Source organism: Channa argus, chromosome 1 (assembly GCF_033026475.1).
Source record: "Channa argus isolate prfri chromosome 1, Channa argus male v1.0, whole genome shotgun sequence".
Lineage (NCBI taxonomy): Eukaryota > Metazoa > Chordata > Actinopteri > Anabantiformes > Channidae > Channa > Channa argus.
The window spans coordinates 14197317-14215743 of NC_090197.1; the positions used below are offsets into that span (position 1 = coordinate 14197317).

At 39.0% G+C, this 18427-nt stretch overlaps 1 protein-coding gene across 7 annotated transcripts in view; it reads left to right on the plus strand.

Annotated features, from left to right (window-relative positions):
- The window catches only part of csmd3b (CUB and Sushi multiple domains 3b), a 310165-nt gene extending 292630 nt beyond the window's left edge, over window positions 1-17535 (plus strand). For all 7 annotated transcript variants that reach the window (XM_067499712.1, XM_067499750.1, XM_067499726.1 and 4 more), the window contains 10 exons: window positions 147-320; window positions 3551-3624; window positions 4163-4274; window positions 4367-4546; window positions 5962-6021; window positions 6405-6563; window positions 9042-9178; window positions 9704-9791; window positions 10475-10610; window positions 11174-17535. In XM_067499712.1, coding sequence (XP_067355813.1) covers window positions 147-320; window positions 3551-3624; window positions 4163-4274; window positions 4367-4546; window positions 5962-6021; window positions 6405-6563; window positions 9042-9178; window positions 9704-9791; window positions 10475-10610; window positions 11174-11333 — 1280 coding nt within the window. In that variant the 3' untranslated portion in view covers window positions 11334-17535. The remainder of the gene's footprint in view (window positions 1-146; window positions 321-3550; window positions 3625-4162; window positions 4275-4366; window positions 4547-5961; window positions 6022-6404; window positions 6564-9041; window positions 9179-9703; window positions 9792-10474; window positions 10611-11173) is intronic.
- Window positions 17536-18427: the final 892 nt, after the last annotated feature.

Sequence of the window (18427 nt, forward strand, 5' to 3'; positions counted from 1 at the left end):
CAGTATCTTTTCTTTATTATCGCAATCATCAATTGAAAGCAAAATTTGCATTTGTCCTTGAGCTAATAAGTCAGTGCTTGTCAGTAATATCTAGCACCACAGACTGAAATGGGATTGTGTGTGTCTGTGTTCCTGTGTGTGTGCAGCAAAGTTTTGTGGCGATCCAGGTACTCCAGTCGGCGGTTTCAGAGAGGGACGAAGTTTCATCTACCAATCCGAAGTGTCCTTCAGCTGTGCTCCACCTCTTATTCTAGTTGGCACAGCAACCAGACTTTGTGAAAGTGACGGCACATGGAGTGGGACACAGCCGCGATGCATTGGTAATTTTATTTGCTTATGTTTACTTGGCAACCAGACAAAAGAGACATGCTTGTTAATGAGTGAGAAATACAATCCACTTTCGAAGGCTTTTTCAACTTATTCTATTAGCCGTGCGTGAAAGTGGCATTACTTTGTAAAATAGAAAAATGTATTTTATTTAATGGAAAGGCCTATAAAATCATTCTTTGATTTAATTTTAACTGCTAAAAATTATTTTGGGTTTTGGTATCATTCCTAATGTGTCAGCTGTGTCAGTATAATACATGAGTGTTTATACAAAGTCCAAAAACAGTCTTAATCGATCATATGAAGATTCAATTTCACTTAAAAGAAGAAGCCACAGTTTTCAAATATTTGTATTTGTGTTGTCATAAGCAAATGGTAAATAGTCTGCACTCAAAGCACTTTACAGTGCTTCTCATTCACCCATTTGCACTCACAATCACACACACACTCACACACTGATGGGGGAGCTGCTATGCAGCTGGCCAACACTCACCGGGAGCAACCAAGTTGGGATTCAGTGTCTTGCTCAAAGACACTTCGACATGTGACCGGAGTAGCCGGAGATCGAACCAACAACACTGGGATTGGTGGATGACCGCTCTATCTCCTGTGCCCAAGTACACAAATACGTTTTTTTTTTACATAATTTGCAATATGTTGTTTCGTATTATTATTGATTTGATGAGAAAGTCAATAAACTAGATCATAAATCGGACCACACTTTCAGACTTTCCAGTGTTTGGTACTTGACATTTTTTACAATTTAGAGCTACAGAAGTCTGATCAGTGCCAGATTGAGATTCACTACCAAGCCCCATAGCTCCTAGTCAACCAACTTAAAATATACAAGTCTAAACCTTGGCTCTGTATTTATGAATAAATAACTTAAAAATGTTCCGCAATATTATGCTGTGAAACTAAGTCTCCAGCATTTTTTGAAATCCAGAACCAAGGCTTTTACCTTTCACCAAAAAATGCATATAGGATTTTGCACATTAAGTTTTGGGGACATATTATTGATGATACAATCAATCATTTTTTTAGTTGTAATACAAGCGGTCATGGTTGGTCAATTAAAGCCCCCAGACTTTAGAATTAAATCTCTCATGAGGTCAATAATCATCTACTTTCAAAACCCATATCAAGGTAGATAGTATTAAAGACTTTTCAATGTTATCTTATTGCTATTATACATACTGCAAGTTTTATTTCATTTTAAATCATTTTAAGGTTATTGCTGTTTGTTTTTAATGTTTGCTTTACTGACTGAATAATTGTGTGGGTTAGTAATCTGTGAAACACTTTATTTAGTGTATGCTAATATAAGTGTTTATTATACCTGTACTTAAACTGGTTCTAGATATTTCTCCCCTTAATGATCATGGCAGTTGATGTTTACTCATGGGTTTTATGTGTAGAGCAACTATTGTTCTGTCATGTTAAAGTCACATAGACTAATTTACGTAATAATGAATAGTGACTTTACTGTATGTCCAGCTGAGACATTACTGTTCATCAAAACGCAGTCTTGGAAGGACCTTAAAGGATTCCTCCAATGTGAGTGAAAGTATATTACTGGCGGTTCTTCGTCATTAAACTGAAATGCAAATTCTCTTTTAAAAATCTACATGCTCCTGCAAAAACCCCAAACATCTTAAGCAGCAAATTGTAGCTTACATGTGGCAAATTCTTGTTGCAATAGGCACCGGTTCTTAAAGCAGTTTGTTGCCCACCCAGTAGTTACACCATCAGTGGATGCTGTCACCAGCTAGAATGGAAGTGAAGCAGCAAACTGCGGTGCCTCCAGTGGACACTAGCCGTAATAAAGTCCAGTAACTGTTTACTCAGATTCAGGTTATACAATGGTTTCTTCCTCATGCGTAAACGGAAGTTCTTGTACTGTGGCAGATCTGTGACATATTTCAACAATAGTCAGTTATGTCTAACATGGTTAAAAAGGTAGAGATGTTCTATGGGTTGTTACAGAACAATTACACAAAAAGCTCTTAAGCAGCACAACACTAATACAGGCTTGGACTTACATTTAGTTAAAGGCTTCCAGACACAGGCATCTGCATCTAACTTTAAATAAGGTCCTGGTTTTGGGGGGATTAAGAAAAAAATAAGAAGGGGCAGTCAGCACACATTACAAAAGGTCCCGCTGGGTCAGTTCCCCACCACATGACGTTTAGAGCACCACTTAACATGTCTGATTCAGAACAGGTGCTTTAACATCAAGTATGATGACGAATTGTGATAAATGAGAGCTTTTGTAATGTGAACAGACACTTGACTTTTTGTTCCTTCGTGGCACTAGATAAGCCATGCATCCAGTCCTTTTACAGCTGCTATAAAGTCAAATGTTCCTAGAGAAATAGAAGATCCAACAAAAGGCAGGCTCTAAAGTGTTACTTCATTGCTGGAAAGATTACATTTATAGTTACTAATAGACATATTCTGAGTATGTTGGGCATGAAGTAAAATCTTTAGGGTTTTTTTTTTTTTTGAGAGATTATGGAACATCACCAATATATAGTATATTCTTAAATTGACTCTGTGATTAAAGTGAAGAGAGGATGTGATATGTGGGCTGTGTGTGTGTGTGTGTGTGTGTGTGTGTGTGTTTGGGTGATTTATTAGTGTCTGCTTGCAGCTGTATTTTAGTGTGTGATGAGTTTTGCTATGTGACTGAAACTGAATGAGTTTTGGGGCTGAAGCAGCGGCCTCTTTAAATAAGACAGAAAGGGAAGGAGGTGGGATGGTCAGGAAGAGCTACAGTGACATGGAAAGAGAGAGAGAAGAAGAGAGCAGTTAGAAATACAGGGACAAAGGTAAATGAAGACAGAGGTGCGAGGGAAAGGGCAGTTAGTGATGTACAAGTAAGAGAGAGAGTGGTAGAGGGGGGTAGAGAAGGAGAGGTGGAGAGTGAATCTGTCATTTTAGAAGCTGTATTGAATCGAGCTCTGCATCAGGATGTGCTCTACATGTTGATGACCCTGCCACACACACTCCAACACACACACACACACACTCAAGTCTGGACCAGTTTCGTTTTCTGATAAAGCACTACTGCCCCCTGCTGTCCTGCTGCCATATAAAACCTACTGTTACCATGACAACAGGGGAGCAGAGCGTTCGGAAAGGGCATATGATGCTATTACTAATATATTGTTCTCTTAAATTTTCTGAGTAATTGCTTTGACTGTTGTGCTGTTTTCCTCAGAACCGACCAAAACCAGCTGTGATAACCCAGGAACCCCACGCTATGGCTCTTTAAACCGTACCTATGGTTTCAAGGTAACATATTAGGACTGATGAACTAACTCTTTATGTCTACATTTCTACCCAGATTACTAAATTACTTATGCTGAGGTTTGTGTTGTGGCTTTGAAAAACACTATTTAGGTTAAATGTTAAAGTTAAGAATTTAACATGAAAAATTTAAAATGAAGTTTAGATTAAGAAAGTGAAAACACTTGACATATTTAGGTTTTGGACTTTTTTTCCCCCACATTTTTTTTTCACATTTTTAAGCCAAACTAATATCACGGTAGATTGAGAGTTTATTTTGCACATTTAATGAGATCATTCAACTACAATATTTTTTGGAAAATAACAGTTCATCGTGACTAGGTAGGATTGCTGAAGCCTTACATGAGCTTCAGCTGACCTTTAGAATACATCTGTGCCAAGAACAAGGTACATATACATATACATCTATCTATCTATCTATATATATCTATATCTATATAATATTAAATTAGATATACATATATATAGATAGATAAACATAGATATAGATATGTACACACTCTTAAACTCTTTATCTCTACAGGTGGGGAGCGTGGTGTCATTTCAGTGCCAACCAGGTCATTTGATTCAGGGCTCTTCGTCTAGAACCTGCCAGCCTGATCTGACATGGAGTGGGACACAACCTGAGTGCATACGTAAGAAATATAAAATCTGATCAACTTGGTAACATACTGCCCATCCATCCTGTGTGTCCAAGTCTAACTTGAGTCCCCTCTCCACCTGCCAGCACATGCCTGTAAGCAGCCAGAGAGCCCGCTCCATGTGGACGTGGTGGGGATGGATCTGCTGGGTTTTGGCTACACCTTGGTGTACAACTGTCAGCATGGCTACTTCCTGGCAGGTGGTTCTGAGCACAGAGTATGCAAGAATGACGGCACATGGACTGGAAAGATGCCTATATGTCGAGGTAAATGATTTACTTGTCTTACTTACATTAATTTTTTTTAGATATATCTATGTCACAGCTTTTGATACATCCAGAGTAATAAAGTTTGAGTGAACTGGTTGAAGTGTTGAATGCTTCTTGCTCAAGGACACTTTCTCAGCAAGCACACACAATAACACACAAGCACACACACACCAACACACACGCAGACTGAGAGAGTCTGGCCATCTGGAGTAGGGTAAGATGTCCTGGTGGAGTGGTCGGCCTGTCTACTGGTGGTGCATCTGGCAGCACGGATTAAAAGAAAAAGATAAAAAATGTCCCATGGTTTTTTGTTGCTTTGGTTGATTGGCCTGCCCGGTTTGTACAGGTGAGGGTATGAATTCATCTCATGAGTCGATTGTTTTTTCCTCCTCAGCAATTTCACTGCCTGCAATGAGCCAACTGGCAGCTTTTATGAAATAATTACATATTGAAATGACACTTTTTGTGTTGTGAGAAGTACAGTGGTAGTTGTATCTGTGTGCTGTTGTCAGTGCACCAGTGCTCTTATAATTTAATTTTTAGTACGTAATGTAGGCATTGGGACCTGTTGGCCTTCATCCTTTGCTTGCAACATCAAAATGAAATACCTTAAACTGCATCAGTAGTTGCCAAATAATTCTCACCACAGCGCATGTTGAGTAGATGTTATGAAGCCCTTTCATTTCATCATCAAATTATTACTTCTGTGCACATTGAGTCCTTATTAACTGTGCTGGGTTAAAAGTTTAGATTGAAAGTACATCGCTGTCCTTGGAAGCTCTTGGAAATCCTCCAGGATGTACATGCAACGCTAGTTTGTGCACTTTTTTCAAGTCTTTATCTTATTCTTCAAGAAATGTTAACAGATGAAGGTTTGAAGCCTGCTTTGTGTGAGGAAAAACTGCAAGCCTCAATTCTGAAATCATTCCACCAAGGCCGCCACCCTTCTGCCCTGAAGTAGCCTTTAAATTGGAGCACTCTGTGATCCAATTTCAGATTCTAGGACAAATACCCTCTTCCTGGCTTGCCTTTACTTGTTGGCAACAATGGCTGCATCTTGAAGTGATGATAGGAGTGCTCTGAATGCTCAAAGCCAAAGTGTCTTAAGGTCACTTAAGGAACTAAAAAGCTCTACAATTACTGCTCATGACCTCTATTTGAATTTCTCTGCCTACAAATAACTTTTAAAAATGTTTATCATGGGGGAACCTTTTCAACACTCTCGGCTCATTATGCACACGTGTGACTTTAAGTGGCCAGCCTCGCATCCTAATTTGGGAACTTGACAGTAACTTTCTGCTTATATAGATAAAGTTTCTTCAGGGGCAAACTACAACATCTCCTCATACTGTTTTACAGCTCGTGTCTTTTGACATTAATTCTCATCCCCTGTTTTTTCTTGTTATGTGTAGCAGGAGAAAAGAAAAAACCAGTGAAACCAGCAACAGGAACTCCCAGCCCAAAACTAAATGGTCAGTTCTGTTAGTCTTTTTTATTCCAGGCTAGTTCAGTGCTGGGATTTTTCATTTATTCTATTTTAGTCTGATTTAGTCTGTAGTTTAATACTGTAGCTTCTGCGTTGCTTTTTCCTCACTGCTCACTTCTGCTCCTCAGTCTTGTTCTTTTTGTGTTCTTTCTGTGTCAATTGTATTGTACTTTACTGCTTTCCATCGTAGTTCTAAATAATTTATTAGGCTTCACTACACATAGAAAAGTAAATTAGGTACTGTGATGTTCCGCCCTTCTTTCTTTGTTCGGTTCTTCTCTTTTTTTAGTCAGCTAATCTACTGTACTGTATATGGTGTATTTATTCTGTTTTCCATTCTATTCTATCCACTTATTTTCCTGCTTGTAGTTCCAGATGATGTCTTTGCTCCTAACTACATTTGGAAGGGTTCCTATAATTACCGCGGGAGGAAGCAGCCTATGACACTGAGCATCACCAGCTTCAACTCCACAACAGGGAGAGTCAATGTTACCCTTAGTAATGGCAACATGGAACTGCTCCTATCAGGCATGTCACTTTATTGGGAATCATATTTTTATTCAGTTAGTGGGTAGAAACTGGCATTTGTAGTGCTAATCATAAGTCCTTACTGCAACTTTTGCAATAATGCAGCTTCACAGCTTCAGCGCACTTTCATCTCCTCATCATACATCAAGTCTCAGGTCAAATATTTCTAAGACCTTCCTCATCTCTGTGCTCAGCCCCTGACTACCCAAACATTCACGTGGATTTCTCACAAAGCCTTTAACCAGCTATACTTATATGCTAAACTACCTGCTCCTGACCAGCTAGCTCAGCTGAGGTAATGCATTATAGAAAAATTAATATCTATTAAGTATTACATAACCAGGTAAACACAGGCACACACACACTCACCACCACTTGCTTTCCATACTGATGAAGGTTTATCAGACAATATTGTATATCAAATTAAAATTATGTTCAGGTAAAAGAAGTTTAGTTAACATGATTCAACCTTCAGATAACCCTAACCCTAAACATAATTTAACTGCAGGTTTGCTAGGTAGCTAAATCTACCATAATTTCACGAAGACATTAAGGCACATGTGCCAAATGCGTATCTGTGTGCTGTTCTTCCACTTAAATCTATCCTGGTGCTTTGTGACTTCCACAGATGTAAGTTAAGGAAGAGAAGCTACCGTTTTCTCTGTCAGACGGTGAGACAGTGCCTGAAAGCTGCGATTTTCAACACAAAAGTGTGGCAGCACCTATCACACTGTGATGCTGAGGCAGAGGTTCACTCTGGCACTGTGACATGTAAATGTCAGGAGCTGTAGCAGAGAGTGCTGGGGAAAGCGTCGCACTGAGGACAGTATCGATCACATGCAGCTACTGACGCATATTTCTACGAGTACTGGCGCCAAATGATAATTGTAAGAACTAGTTTACTATTGCCAATCTGCGTCCAGGGGAAGAAAAAAAAAGCTGTGTCCCTGGCATTTTGTGCCCCATGCCATGTTTTACAGCTCTAGAGTTTTCTTACAGCTCACTCATTACAGATACAGACACATAAGTTACACATATTACACACTTCACCCTGCTTACCAAGCAAAACCAGAATATTTTTTTTATGCATAGCACCATTTCCTGGATTGTGAAAACCTGTGCTTTCTCCAAGTTAAGAAATGTACACATACGTAGCATATATATTAGTTCTCTTCTTGGATGCTGTCCAAAATGTTGACTTCATGGAACACGCTTTACAATGTCTGATCATTAACTCAAACACCAAGTTACACAGGTATGTGTCAGATGAGCCAAAAGCACTTACTGTACCAATCTGTGTTTTAGTGCGACATTAATAATGAATTAGTAAAACAGTGAATGGTGTGTGGTACCTTTTCCGACAATGGGCACTGTGCCTTTTGTTACTGATAGGCTCTTTATATACCTCCTAACAACTGCTGTAACTGTCTTGTGCCCCCTCCGATCTTTATGGAGCTTCATAAATAAGTTTCTTTATAGTCTATACTTAAGATAAGTGGCTAAAAGGTTGAAACATGTTATGAGTATAGCTCATGTTTATGCTACAGTACTTAATGATGCTGTATTGACCTGTTGTTGAAATGGCAAACAAACCTGAGACTTAGGTGTGACATGGAGCTACTGCTATCATTCTCAAAAACACTGCATTTCACTGCTTTCCTGGAGCCGCCAGCCTCTGTTTATGTGTTTCCTTCCCAAAACTCCCAAAAACGCATACACTTATTCGAACACATACCTCCCAGGGTCCTACAACAGAGTCAGCAGGGGGTTAAGACCCTTTTAAAACACAAATCCTGTTGAAGCTAGAATTGATTTCTGCAGTAGCAGAGAGTACAAACACCATGCAGCTATCAGACTTTTAACATCCATCCTCTGGCTTAAAAGAGCAGATTTAGATCAGTAACATCTAAAACTGCACTCATGCAGGCACAAAAAGACCAGTGCACAGTTGCATGTTTTCTTTCTATGATTTTTCTTAAGATGTGATGTTAAACTCCACCTAAGCACTGTGCTTTAAAGGAGTAGTTAACACACTTTTTTGTTTAAGATCAAAAAACTGTTTGTAAGAAGATGGCAATCTAAGGTCTCTGGCTGTGCTCAAACCATTCTAAAGCTGAGTAGCTCTTTTATTTAACCCAAACATGTACATGACCAGGAATGTGTGACATTACTCCATGTTCCAGGACATTTTGGAACAAATTCTTGACTTCAATCATGGTTACCTTTTGTTAACACACGCTGACAAAATTCAGCTGTCTCCAAAGTTTCATCAAATAGTTTTTCCCTTTTGTCCCAATAAATGTCTCATTTATGTGATTTTGCAATAGTCCTAAAAGAGTATAAACTTTTGTTTGACACACCAGAGGAAGAAGAAATGCTCCCACAGAGGTCTCATGACTTGTAACAAGCTAACCATTATATTGTGATGTTATTTGCTTTGGTACATTTTAAACTAGGGGGTTGTTTTGTCTTCTCCAGGAGTGTATAAAGCTTCCGAGGCCAGGCTGCTACTGCTGATGTACCAGGTAAACTATGTGAACCAGGGAAACCAGCTGAAAGACTCAGCTATTTCTCCAGCCAAAATCATAGATGACTCCTGGACCATGGATGGATTTGTAAGTTGCACTTCAGTTAAATTAATTTGGCAGGGTTTAAACAATCAGTATCAGTAATACAAGATAAACATTTTAGTGCCCTAATCCCTTTCTGTAGAGGCATTTTATGTAGAGCACTGTGAATGTTAGGAGACAAATTGCCTTCAGCCACATAGACATCATTTTAGGTGTTATTGTGTTTGTTTAGATAATCACTACAACATATTGTATTACAAAATAGTAACCTACTTAAATGCTGAGGCCATCTGCCCACAGGTGACCGTATTAATATTCATCAGTTCCTGCAGAGTAGGTCTGAAAAAAAAAACGACAATATTACAGCCTAAACACATGTCACTAGCAATATTCATCGTCTGGGTGTGTGTTTGATAACTAAGCGCTTTTGCAGTGCCAATCAAATATTGAAACAATAAATTCATCAGAAACACTCACAAAACTAAAACTCTACTTTTGCTTTAACTTTAACTTGAAACTGTTTCTCAACCAGACTTTCCCACCTTGCTTTGTTTGTCCTTTTCCCTCCAGGTATCAGCCGAGCCTGATGGTTCTAGTTACGTATTCCAAGGTTTCATTCTGGGAAAAGACTATGGACAGTTTGGACTTCAAAGACTGGGTAATTCTCTATTAGGTTTTGCAACCCCGACCAATAAGTATTGTCTTTCTTGTCAGTCAGTTTGGATTATAAATAATGGATGTAAAAACCTGATAAACTGCTGGTGGGAACCTCACTCAGGGAGCTTCTTTTTGCTGGCAGCACTGAGCTTATTCCTTACCCTGAGTCAGCAAGAGCAAGAATAAAAGTTATCCTTCAGACCTAAAAACTTCTTCAATGGGTTGAACTCCACACACTGCATACAAAGTTGACTACTATCAACATCAAAAAATGTATGAGCACACACGTGAACAACGCACTGGTCAAAACTAAACATTTTTAGTTTACAGCTAACATTACCACTTCTTCTGATATTGCAGGTTACAGGTTATAGGTAGCATCTGTTGACAAGATTTAACTTCCAACCCCTCTAGCAACCCATCCCAAACCTTTTCCATTCCAAACCTTTTCCATCCCAAACCTTTTCCATCCAAAACCTTTTCCATCCCAAACCTTTTCCATCCCTTTTCCATTTACCAGTTTGCCTGCCATCAGTACTATATACTGCACTTCTGCTACAAAAATTATTTAAAGTTTTTTTATAAAAATATTTTTCTAAGATAGAATTTCAAATTTTCTAATTTTAGGAGTAATGTTTTGTTTAATTCTATGACAACAACAGTGCACTTCCTTGTATATTACAGGTCTAAACATGTCGGAGAGTCAGAACTCGCCACCCCCTCAGCTTGGCACCAACAGCAGTTCTGTGGCGATCGCTATTCTGGTGCCTTTCTTTGCTTTAATCTTCACTGGCTTTGGTTTCTATCTCTATAAACAAAGGTATGTGTAAAAACATCTGCATGTTTTCCATTTAAGTGGACTTAAAAAGACCATCGCCATGTCGTTGTATTACTATGCTGTTGCATTTTTTCATTTCTTATACAAGCAAAAGGAAATTAGCGTTTTAAAAAGCTGTCTGGAAAATGATCATGGCACCTGCCTCTTTGGTTTGAGGTGCTAAGAGCCAGTTAAGCGTTTGTCTATTTGTGCCGGAAAACAATTCTGTTTAGGAGGTGGTAAATTGGATTTTTCCAAGATTTGGTTAAGCACAATTTACTTGTGTTCTCATTGTTAACAGATGTAAATAACTTCTGCTCTGGTGTGTATATACATAAAACTAATGCTTACTGAAGAGAGTAGTTTTGGGTGGGCTCAGTGGGACCTCCCTAGGCTTTATAACCGGCACTGTTTCTAATCCTTCTTGAAGCTTTTTTGCTATTCTTTCAGTCCTAAGACTGCATTCACTATCATCCGCTGTCTCTCCAGTTAAGTTGACATTAATAGACGATTCAAACTATTTTATCTTTCTAATGGTGTGTTTATGTTATTTTGTCTTTTCACAGAACCACACCAAAAACGCAGTACACAGGTTGCTCAGTCCATGAGAACAACAATGGTCAGGCTGCCTTTGAGAACCCCATGTACAACACCAATGCCAAGGCTGTGGAGGGGAAGGCTGTTAGATTTGATCCGAATCTAAATACTGTCTGCACCATGGTCTGAGGATTGATCATGCTCACTTGAAGTCAGTGACTCAGACATCTAACGGGACCACAATCGGTACAAGGCTTTGGCGGAGAAAGCCGTATGCTTTGACTTAAACCTCAGCACAGTCAGCAACACGGCCTATACATTCATTACAAAAGACCTTTATTCGCTGTTCAGAACGTTTGGCTCCTTAAGCAGACAAGAATTGCCCACTTGAAACCAGATTTCAGCATTGGTTCCTTTCACTTACAGCATTTCTTAGCCACAAACCATATGTAAAGAAAACTGTGAACACACAATGTTTTCTACCTTTGACAGATGCACTGCAGCCAGTGAAAACTCGCAGTGAGAAGTTACAGCAACTGAAAGAAACAGAAAAAACCCAACCGAAGATTCACCGGCTGTTATTCATCTCCAACCTCAAGACTCAGCTGGTCATCAAGTTAATCATTTAATTCTAAACCAACCATGGCCATTAAACGTCAACTCTTTTACTGTATGTAACCCCACTTGCTCTCTGATACCAGTATAAATGATCTGCTAGCCAAACATTTTGGCATATTACCATTACCCAATGCCAAACTTTGTATTTCACACAGAGCTGAGGAGTGAAGGACCCATTGCCAGCTCTTTGACCACTAGTCCTTAACTGGGGAAAGAGAGAGCAGCACATTGTCAGTGCTCCTACTGTGGTTCTACGTCAAAAATATAAACTGCACTAGAAAAATGGCTTATTTTAATTTGTGACGTGTTTTCTCCCCGAATGGATTGAACAAATATGTAACTGGGAGAAATGTGGAGACGAAATGGCCAGAGATGGGGAGATTTGACAATGAAGAAAATGTCTCAAAAGACACTGTGAAGCAAAGAAAACCATTCCTATCTGGGTTCAACTTTGACAGTGCGCAACACTGTCACCAGCAGTTCATCAGAAAACCAGACTCACTGTTTGTGAACTGGAGCTTATATCTAAAACAACCACGGAATACAACACCACAGCATCCAGACAGGACAACCTCTTGTCTCCGTGACAACCAGAGGCTGGTATTACCAGACTTGTGTCTTTTTTCTATTAAATGGGAATCTAAGATGGCTAAAGCTCGCAGACAGTAGCAAAAGTTCCTTTGAAAAGAGACTAACTCCTAAGCAAAGGATAAGGGCAGCCCTGGAGATGGAGCTATAATCCTAACTGAACTGGGATTAGAGCAAAGCTAAACTAAAAGGAGTCTAAGAGGGAGCTAGCACTAATAGAACAGATGAGAAGAGACTGACTCATCTAATGGATAAACTGCCCCCTCCCATCCAATGGATAAGAGAGGAGGCCGCAGAAACAGAGACAACCCCTAATTGAACTGGGAGTAGACTGAAAGAGTCATCAAGAACAAAAAAAGATGAGATCTTAAAATTTTAACTCAGCCAATCAAAACCTGTCTAACCTGAAATCAACTATTGAGAGAGGGCGACCTCCCCACCACATAATGAATCAGGTCAGATGGAAAATCGCCTCAAGGAAAGAAAATGACCCTGTGAATTTAGATGGATTCTATTGAGAAAGACCCTGAAAGGAAACAGAGGACTCTGATAGACTAACAAAGAAAAGACTTTGAGAAACAGAGAAAGCTCTGGTAATAAAGCACATTTTACAGGAACAATACCTGTCTACCCTCTGAAAGATGGACTAACACAGGGACAGACAGAAAGGTTAGAGAGAACCTGACAGGATGAATGACAGAAAAGATGACAGGTGCACTCTCTAACAAAAATCTAGCCAGACAGAAAGCAGACAGGAGGTATTAGAGCGAACAGTTCGACACACAACGAGATAGACAGGTTCATGAAAGACTAGCACGGTCATAAGACTTTTGCAGACTGCACCGTCCAGTGTCTCCACTCCACAGATAGACATGTTTGAACAGATTTACAGGTGGACAGAGACAGGCTGATAGACAGGAGACACAGACAGACACACTGTAAGTTGGCAGACAGGTTAAACAGGGTTGTAGCCCTACGATTGTGGACACAGTTTCACTGTAATTCTGCACTCTGCGAGTGCTTAACTTCTTTCTTTGTTATTGCTGCAGAATCTTCTGATCTGTAAATCTATTGCATATATATTCGGGAGCATTCACCACCTATATTTTTGTGCTATATATTTACCACGGGGATGGGCTGAAGGGGAAAGATTATAGCAGAGTTTTTAGAAAAAAAATGGAAGAAATGTCCGAATTAAAAATATTAGTCACAAAAGTCACAAACAGTATTTAAGTTCTTTTGTAACATGAAATTGGTTTTGTTTCTTTTCTTGTGTAATGTGAAGTTCCTCATGCCATCACTGTCTTTCCCCACTTAGGGTAATCATAGAGCGTCAGTGGTATTGCTGTTGTCATTATTGTCGATGCAAGATCCAAGGTTTGCCAGAAGCGATCACGCTGTTTAAAGTTAATGTCTCATCACATATTCATCACACATGGCAGAGTTTCACACCATTAATTGATGGAGTTGGTGCAACCGTTGGCAATTTTCCTGCTCCCTTAGAGCTGCTGGCCACTACAGACACAGAACAGTAACTTCCTGAACTGTCGCCATAGTGAAACAGAACATTTTAATAATCAGTTTTTAACCTGTAGCCACAGAAGCTTTCCCATCAAACTATAAATAGACTTTTTAATTATTATTATTGTTATTATTATTATTTTATTTTTATTTTTTTACAGTTCAGAGATGTAAACAAATTTGCCCCATCCTCCTAATCAAACCCACCAGTTTGATGACACATGGCCCACCTCTAGCACAGAATCCGGCTGAAGTCGGTGACTCCATCGACTCGCACGAGGCCAGCGGTAAAAGGAAAAGCATAACAGCAGTATAAGTTATAATGGTGATAACTTCTGGTGAACTGCCTGTAGTTTGTGGATAAAGACACACGTAGAAGTTGTTTCAACCCATGTGATGTGTGTGTCGTACGTTGACATGCCAGTTTGTTTGTATGACAAAGTGTCATTTCATTTGGTGCGAGTGGCTTCGGTGTTGTTTGCAGCTGGTTACTTTGTGAAGCATAACTTAAATGGGGATTTAGCTTAGCTGCAAAACATACATGTTTTGACCTTGGTTGTTCATAAACCCTCAAAACAAGATCTGTAAATTTTAAACATTTATCCTCACAAGTTCACTCCCAGGTTGTATATCACTTTCAAGTTTATCCTTGTGTTAGGGGTGTGTTTGGTCTCTCAAATCAATACTGAAATGTCTAAAATCATCAGACTACATGAATTCACTTTTGCAGTTTTTCTTTTAAGATCTAATGTGCCCTTGTATTGAACTCTGTGTCAATTCTAAAATTGCACACACTATTTACTAACCTTTGGTTTACAACCCCAATTCAAAAAAAGTTGGGAAAATGTGTAAAATTTAAATAAAAACAGAATCTCATCAACACATATTTTGTTTACAATAGAACATAAATAACATATCAGATGTTGAAACGGAGACATGGAAAATATTAGCTCATTTTGAATTTGATGGCAGTAACACATCTCAAAAAAGTTGGAACAGGGTGATGTTGACCATTGTGTAGCATCTCCTCTTCTTTTAACAATCGTCTGTAAACACCTGGGAAGTGAGGAGACTAGTTGCTGGAGTTTTAGGACAGGAATGTTGTCCCGTTCTTGTCTGATGCAACAGTTCTGCTCAACAGTCCTGGGCTTTTGTTGCCACATTTTTTGTTTTATAATGCACCAAATGTTTTCTATTGGTGAAAGCTCTGGACTGCAGCCAGGCCAGTTCAGCACCCAGACTCTTCTCCTGCGATAACATGCTGTTGTGGTGGATGCTGGATGTTGTTTAGCATCGTCTTGCTGAAATATGCAGGACCTTCCCTGAAAGAGACGTTGTCTGGATGGGAGCATATGTGGTTCTAAAACCTCTAAGTACTTTTCAGCATTGATGGTGACTTTCCATATGTGTAAGCTGCTCACACCATCATTTTGATGGTCCCACATACCAACAGAGATGCAGACTTCTGAACTGTCCGCTGGTAACAAGCTGGATGGTCCCCTCTCCTCTTTAGTCTGCAGGACAAGGCATCCATGGTTTCCAAAAATAATTTCAAATTTGGATTAATTTGACCACAGAACACTTTTCCATTTTGCCTCAGACCCTTTTAAATGAGATTTTTCCCAGAGAACACTGCAGCGTTTCTGGATCGTGTTCACATATAGCTTCTTCTTTGCATGACACAGCTTTAACATTTGTTGATTGCACAGTGAACTGTGTTCACAGACAGTGATTTCTGGAAGTGTTCCTGAGCCCATGCAGTGATGTCCAGTAGAGAATCCTGCCTGTTTTTAATGCAGTGCTGCCTGAGGGTCCAAAGATCAAATGCATCCAGTTTAGACCTTCAGTCTTGTCCGTTTCATACAGAGATTCCTCCTGATTCTCTGAATCTTTTGATGATATTAAAACTTTAGATGGTGGGATCTTCTAGGTCTTCTCAATTTTACGCTGAGGAACATTTTTCTTAAATTGTTCCACACTTTTTAGAAGCAGTTTGTCACAGATTGGTGAACCCCTGCCCATCTTCACATTTGAGAGGCTCTGCCTCTCTACAAGGCTCCTTTTATACCCAGTCATGTTACTAACGTATTGCAAATTAACCTAATTAGTTGTCAAATGCTCCTCCATTAGTTTTTTACTTGCAGTAATTACCTTTCCAGTCTTTTGTTCGTCCTGTTCCAACTTTTTGAGATGTGTTGCTGCCATCAAATTCAAAATGAACTAATATTTTTCAGTGAAATGGTAAAAGTTTCAACACCTGATATGTTGTTTATGTTCTATTGTGAATAAAATATGGTTTAATGAGATTTTAAAATGATTGCATTCTGTTTTTATTTACATTTACACATTGTCCCCAAAAGGAGCAAGAGCAGATTGTAATTTATTTCTCATAGTTTATTTGTACATTGCATTATAAAGGCCTCAATGCCATTTATTTCAGAAACACCTAAAGTTTTAAGATGGACTGAGAAAGATCTTAAGTTTATAGTTGGATAAATGAATGCACATAATGAAGGTCATCGAGATTTTTCTTTGTTTTGTATTTTATAGATATACAGCCTTATGTTCTCAGCTCATTGCTTCTTGGTTGGTAGCATTTTGCAAATCTTAGCTGGAATTTTTTCTGATTTTGAAACATTTTCTGTATCACACTTTACAACATTCAGCCCATCAGCCCCTGGAGGCTGTTGTTATATACATTTTCAGCCTTTCTGATGATTTCAGGTGCCATTAGTAATTCACTGTTGAGCGAAGAGAAGATGTTAAATTTTTTGTGTGTAACCAGGCAAAAATATATTGTAATTTCTTACAGTAAGCATTGGGCCTAAAAATGCATATGACAGGAATACGTATATCAATGCACATGAGTCACTGTGTTTTAGTTTTGGTATCTGTGAAAAAAGAACTTGTTTTGTTGTGAAGAATCTGGTGTAAAGAGTGCGAGAGGGACATTTCGTGAATTTGGGTCACACACATGATGAATGCCAGTAGTTTATAATGAGTCTGGCTGCCAGGGTGAAGGAACATTTACACTGCTTTGTTTTCAAACCCCTACTGTTGCGACCACAGGTATCGACTGCAACCAGCTGACAGAGAACTCCTTTTAAAGTCATTACCCATTTAAAAGCAGTGGTAGCTTTGACTTCTTTGTTTATCCACACTGCGACCGCACTGTACAGCTATATTGTTTCTTTTTACCATTTGGATCGTTGCTGCTGCTGATGTTGTTGCTGTTGTTGTTTTCTTTTCTTTCGGTATGGATCTGACACAGTGCCTACCAAAAACCATGGGACCCTTCCTGTCTTCTACACACACTCAAACACGCACACACATGCACACACACATACAGAAAACACTCACCTATTCCAGCCCTCCCCTTCCTTGGAAGTCATTTTTTTCTAAGCTTCTATCTATTTTGCCACAAGCTTTTCCTATTCACTGACCGCAATAAGACTCATGTGATTTGAAAGACTTAAAGCCGTTCCTGCCTGGGGACATTGGAAATATTCACCATTTGAAAAAAAAGATGAAATATAGAATAAAAAAGTGTTTTGTACAGAAATATATTTTTATGATGAAATTGTTTGTAAAATGTATGAATCTATTATGTAAATTTTCAATGCAATGTAAGATTAAAAAAGGCTAATTGCTTTTGTAAAAAAGATGTCTTTATTTTCTTGGCTCTGCTTTAAACTGTTTTTTGTTTTTGTTTTTCAAGGTAACCTAGCTTGCTGTGAATGCCCACCACAGTAGAAGCTACATAGTGTTGGTATTGTGAAATTCTAAAGTTGCTTTAGTTTAATGATAAAAGTGAGTTTCAAATCCAGGGAGAGCATTGCAAACCAAATATTGCAGGCAAAAAGCGTATAAATACAGTGCAGCCATCTCACCTTGAGATGAACCCCGTAATTCTTCCATTCATTTACAATGGAAGTCCCTATCACCGGGACGTAATACAGTATTCCTGGCGCTGAACCTGTGACTTGGAAATGCATTCCTACATTTTTCAAAGTAGAAATGAATGAATGTGTCCAACCGTTATCGACTTGGTAAATTTCTAGAAAGTGTATTTGGGTCTAATGTTGAACGTAGCCATCCCCCACAAGCCCCGAACATTTTTGTTCAAGCAGTCGTTACAGTGGAAATGGTGAAAAGTGAGCTCATATACTGTAGCACTTTTAATATCACCTAACTTACATTCACATTTAATCATTTGGCAGAGCAACTTGATGCACAACCTGCTCTACCTCTTGAATGACACCCACTCCTACTGTACGATCTTAGGTCACACGGGGATCCGCAGCTCCCAATAATACAATTTTTGCCAGGCAATCAGCTACTGGGTTTGAACGAGTAGAAGATGGCGTCACTTTATCCTAACTTTGCTGACCTACTTATATACCATGGAATCAGTAAGTGTATTTTTTGTTGGCAGTGTACATGAATATGTACTTTACAACTTGAAGTTTACCCAGTATTGGCCTTTGTCACAATAAAGTAGATATGATAGACTGTGAAAGCTAAAAGAGAAGCATTACAAGACAGAGCAAATCTTT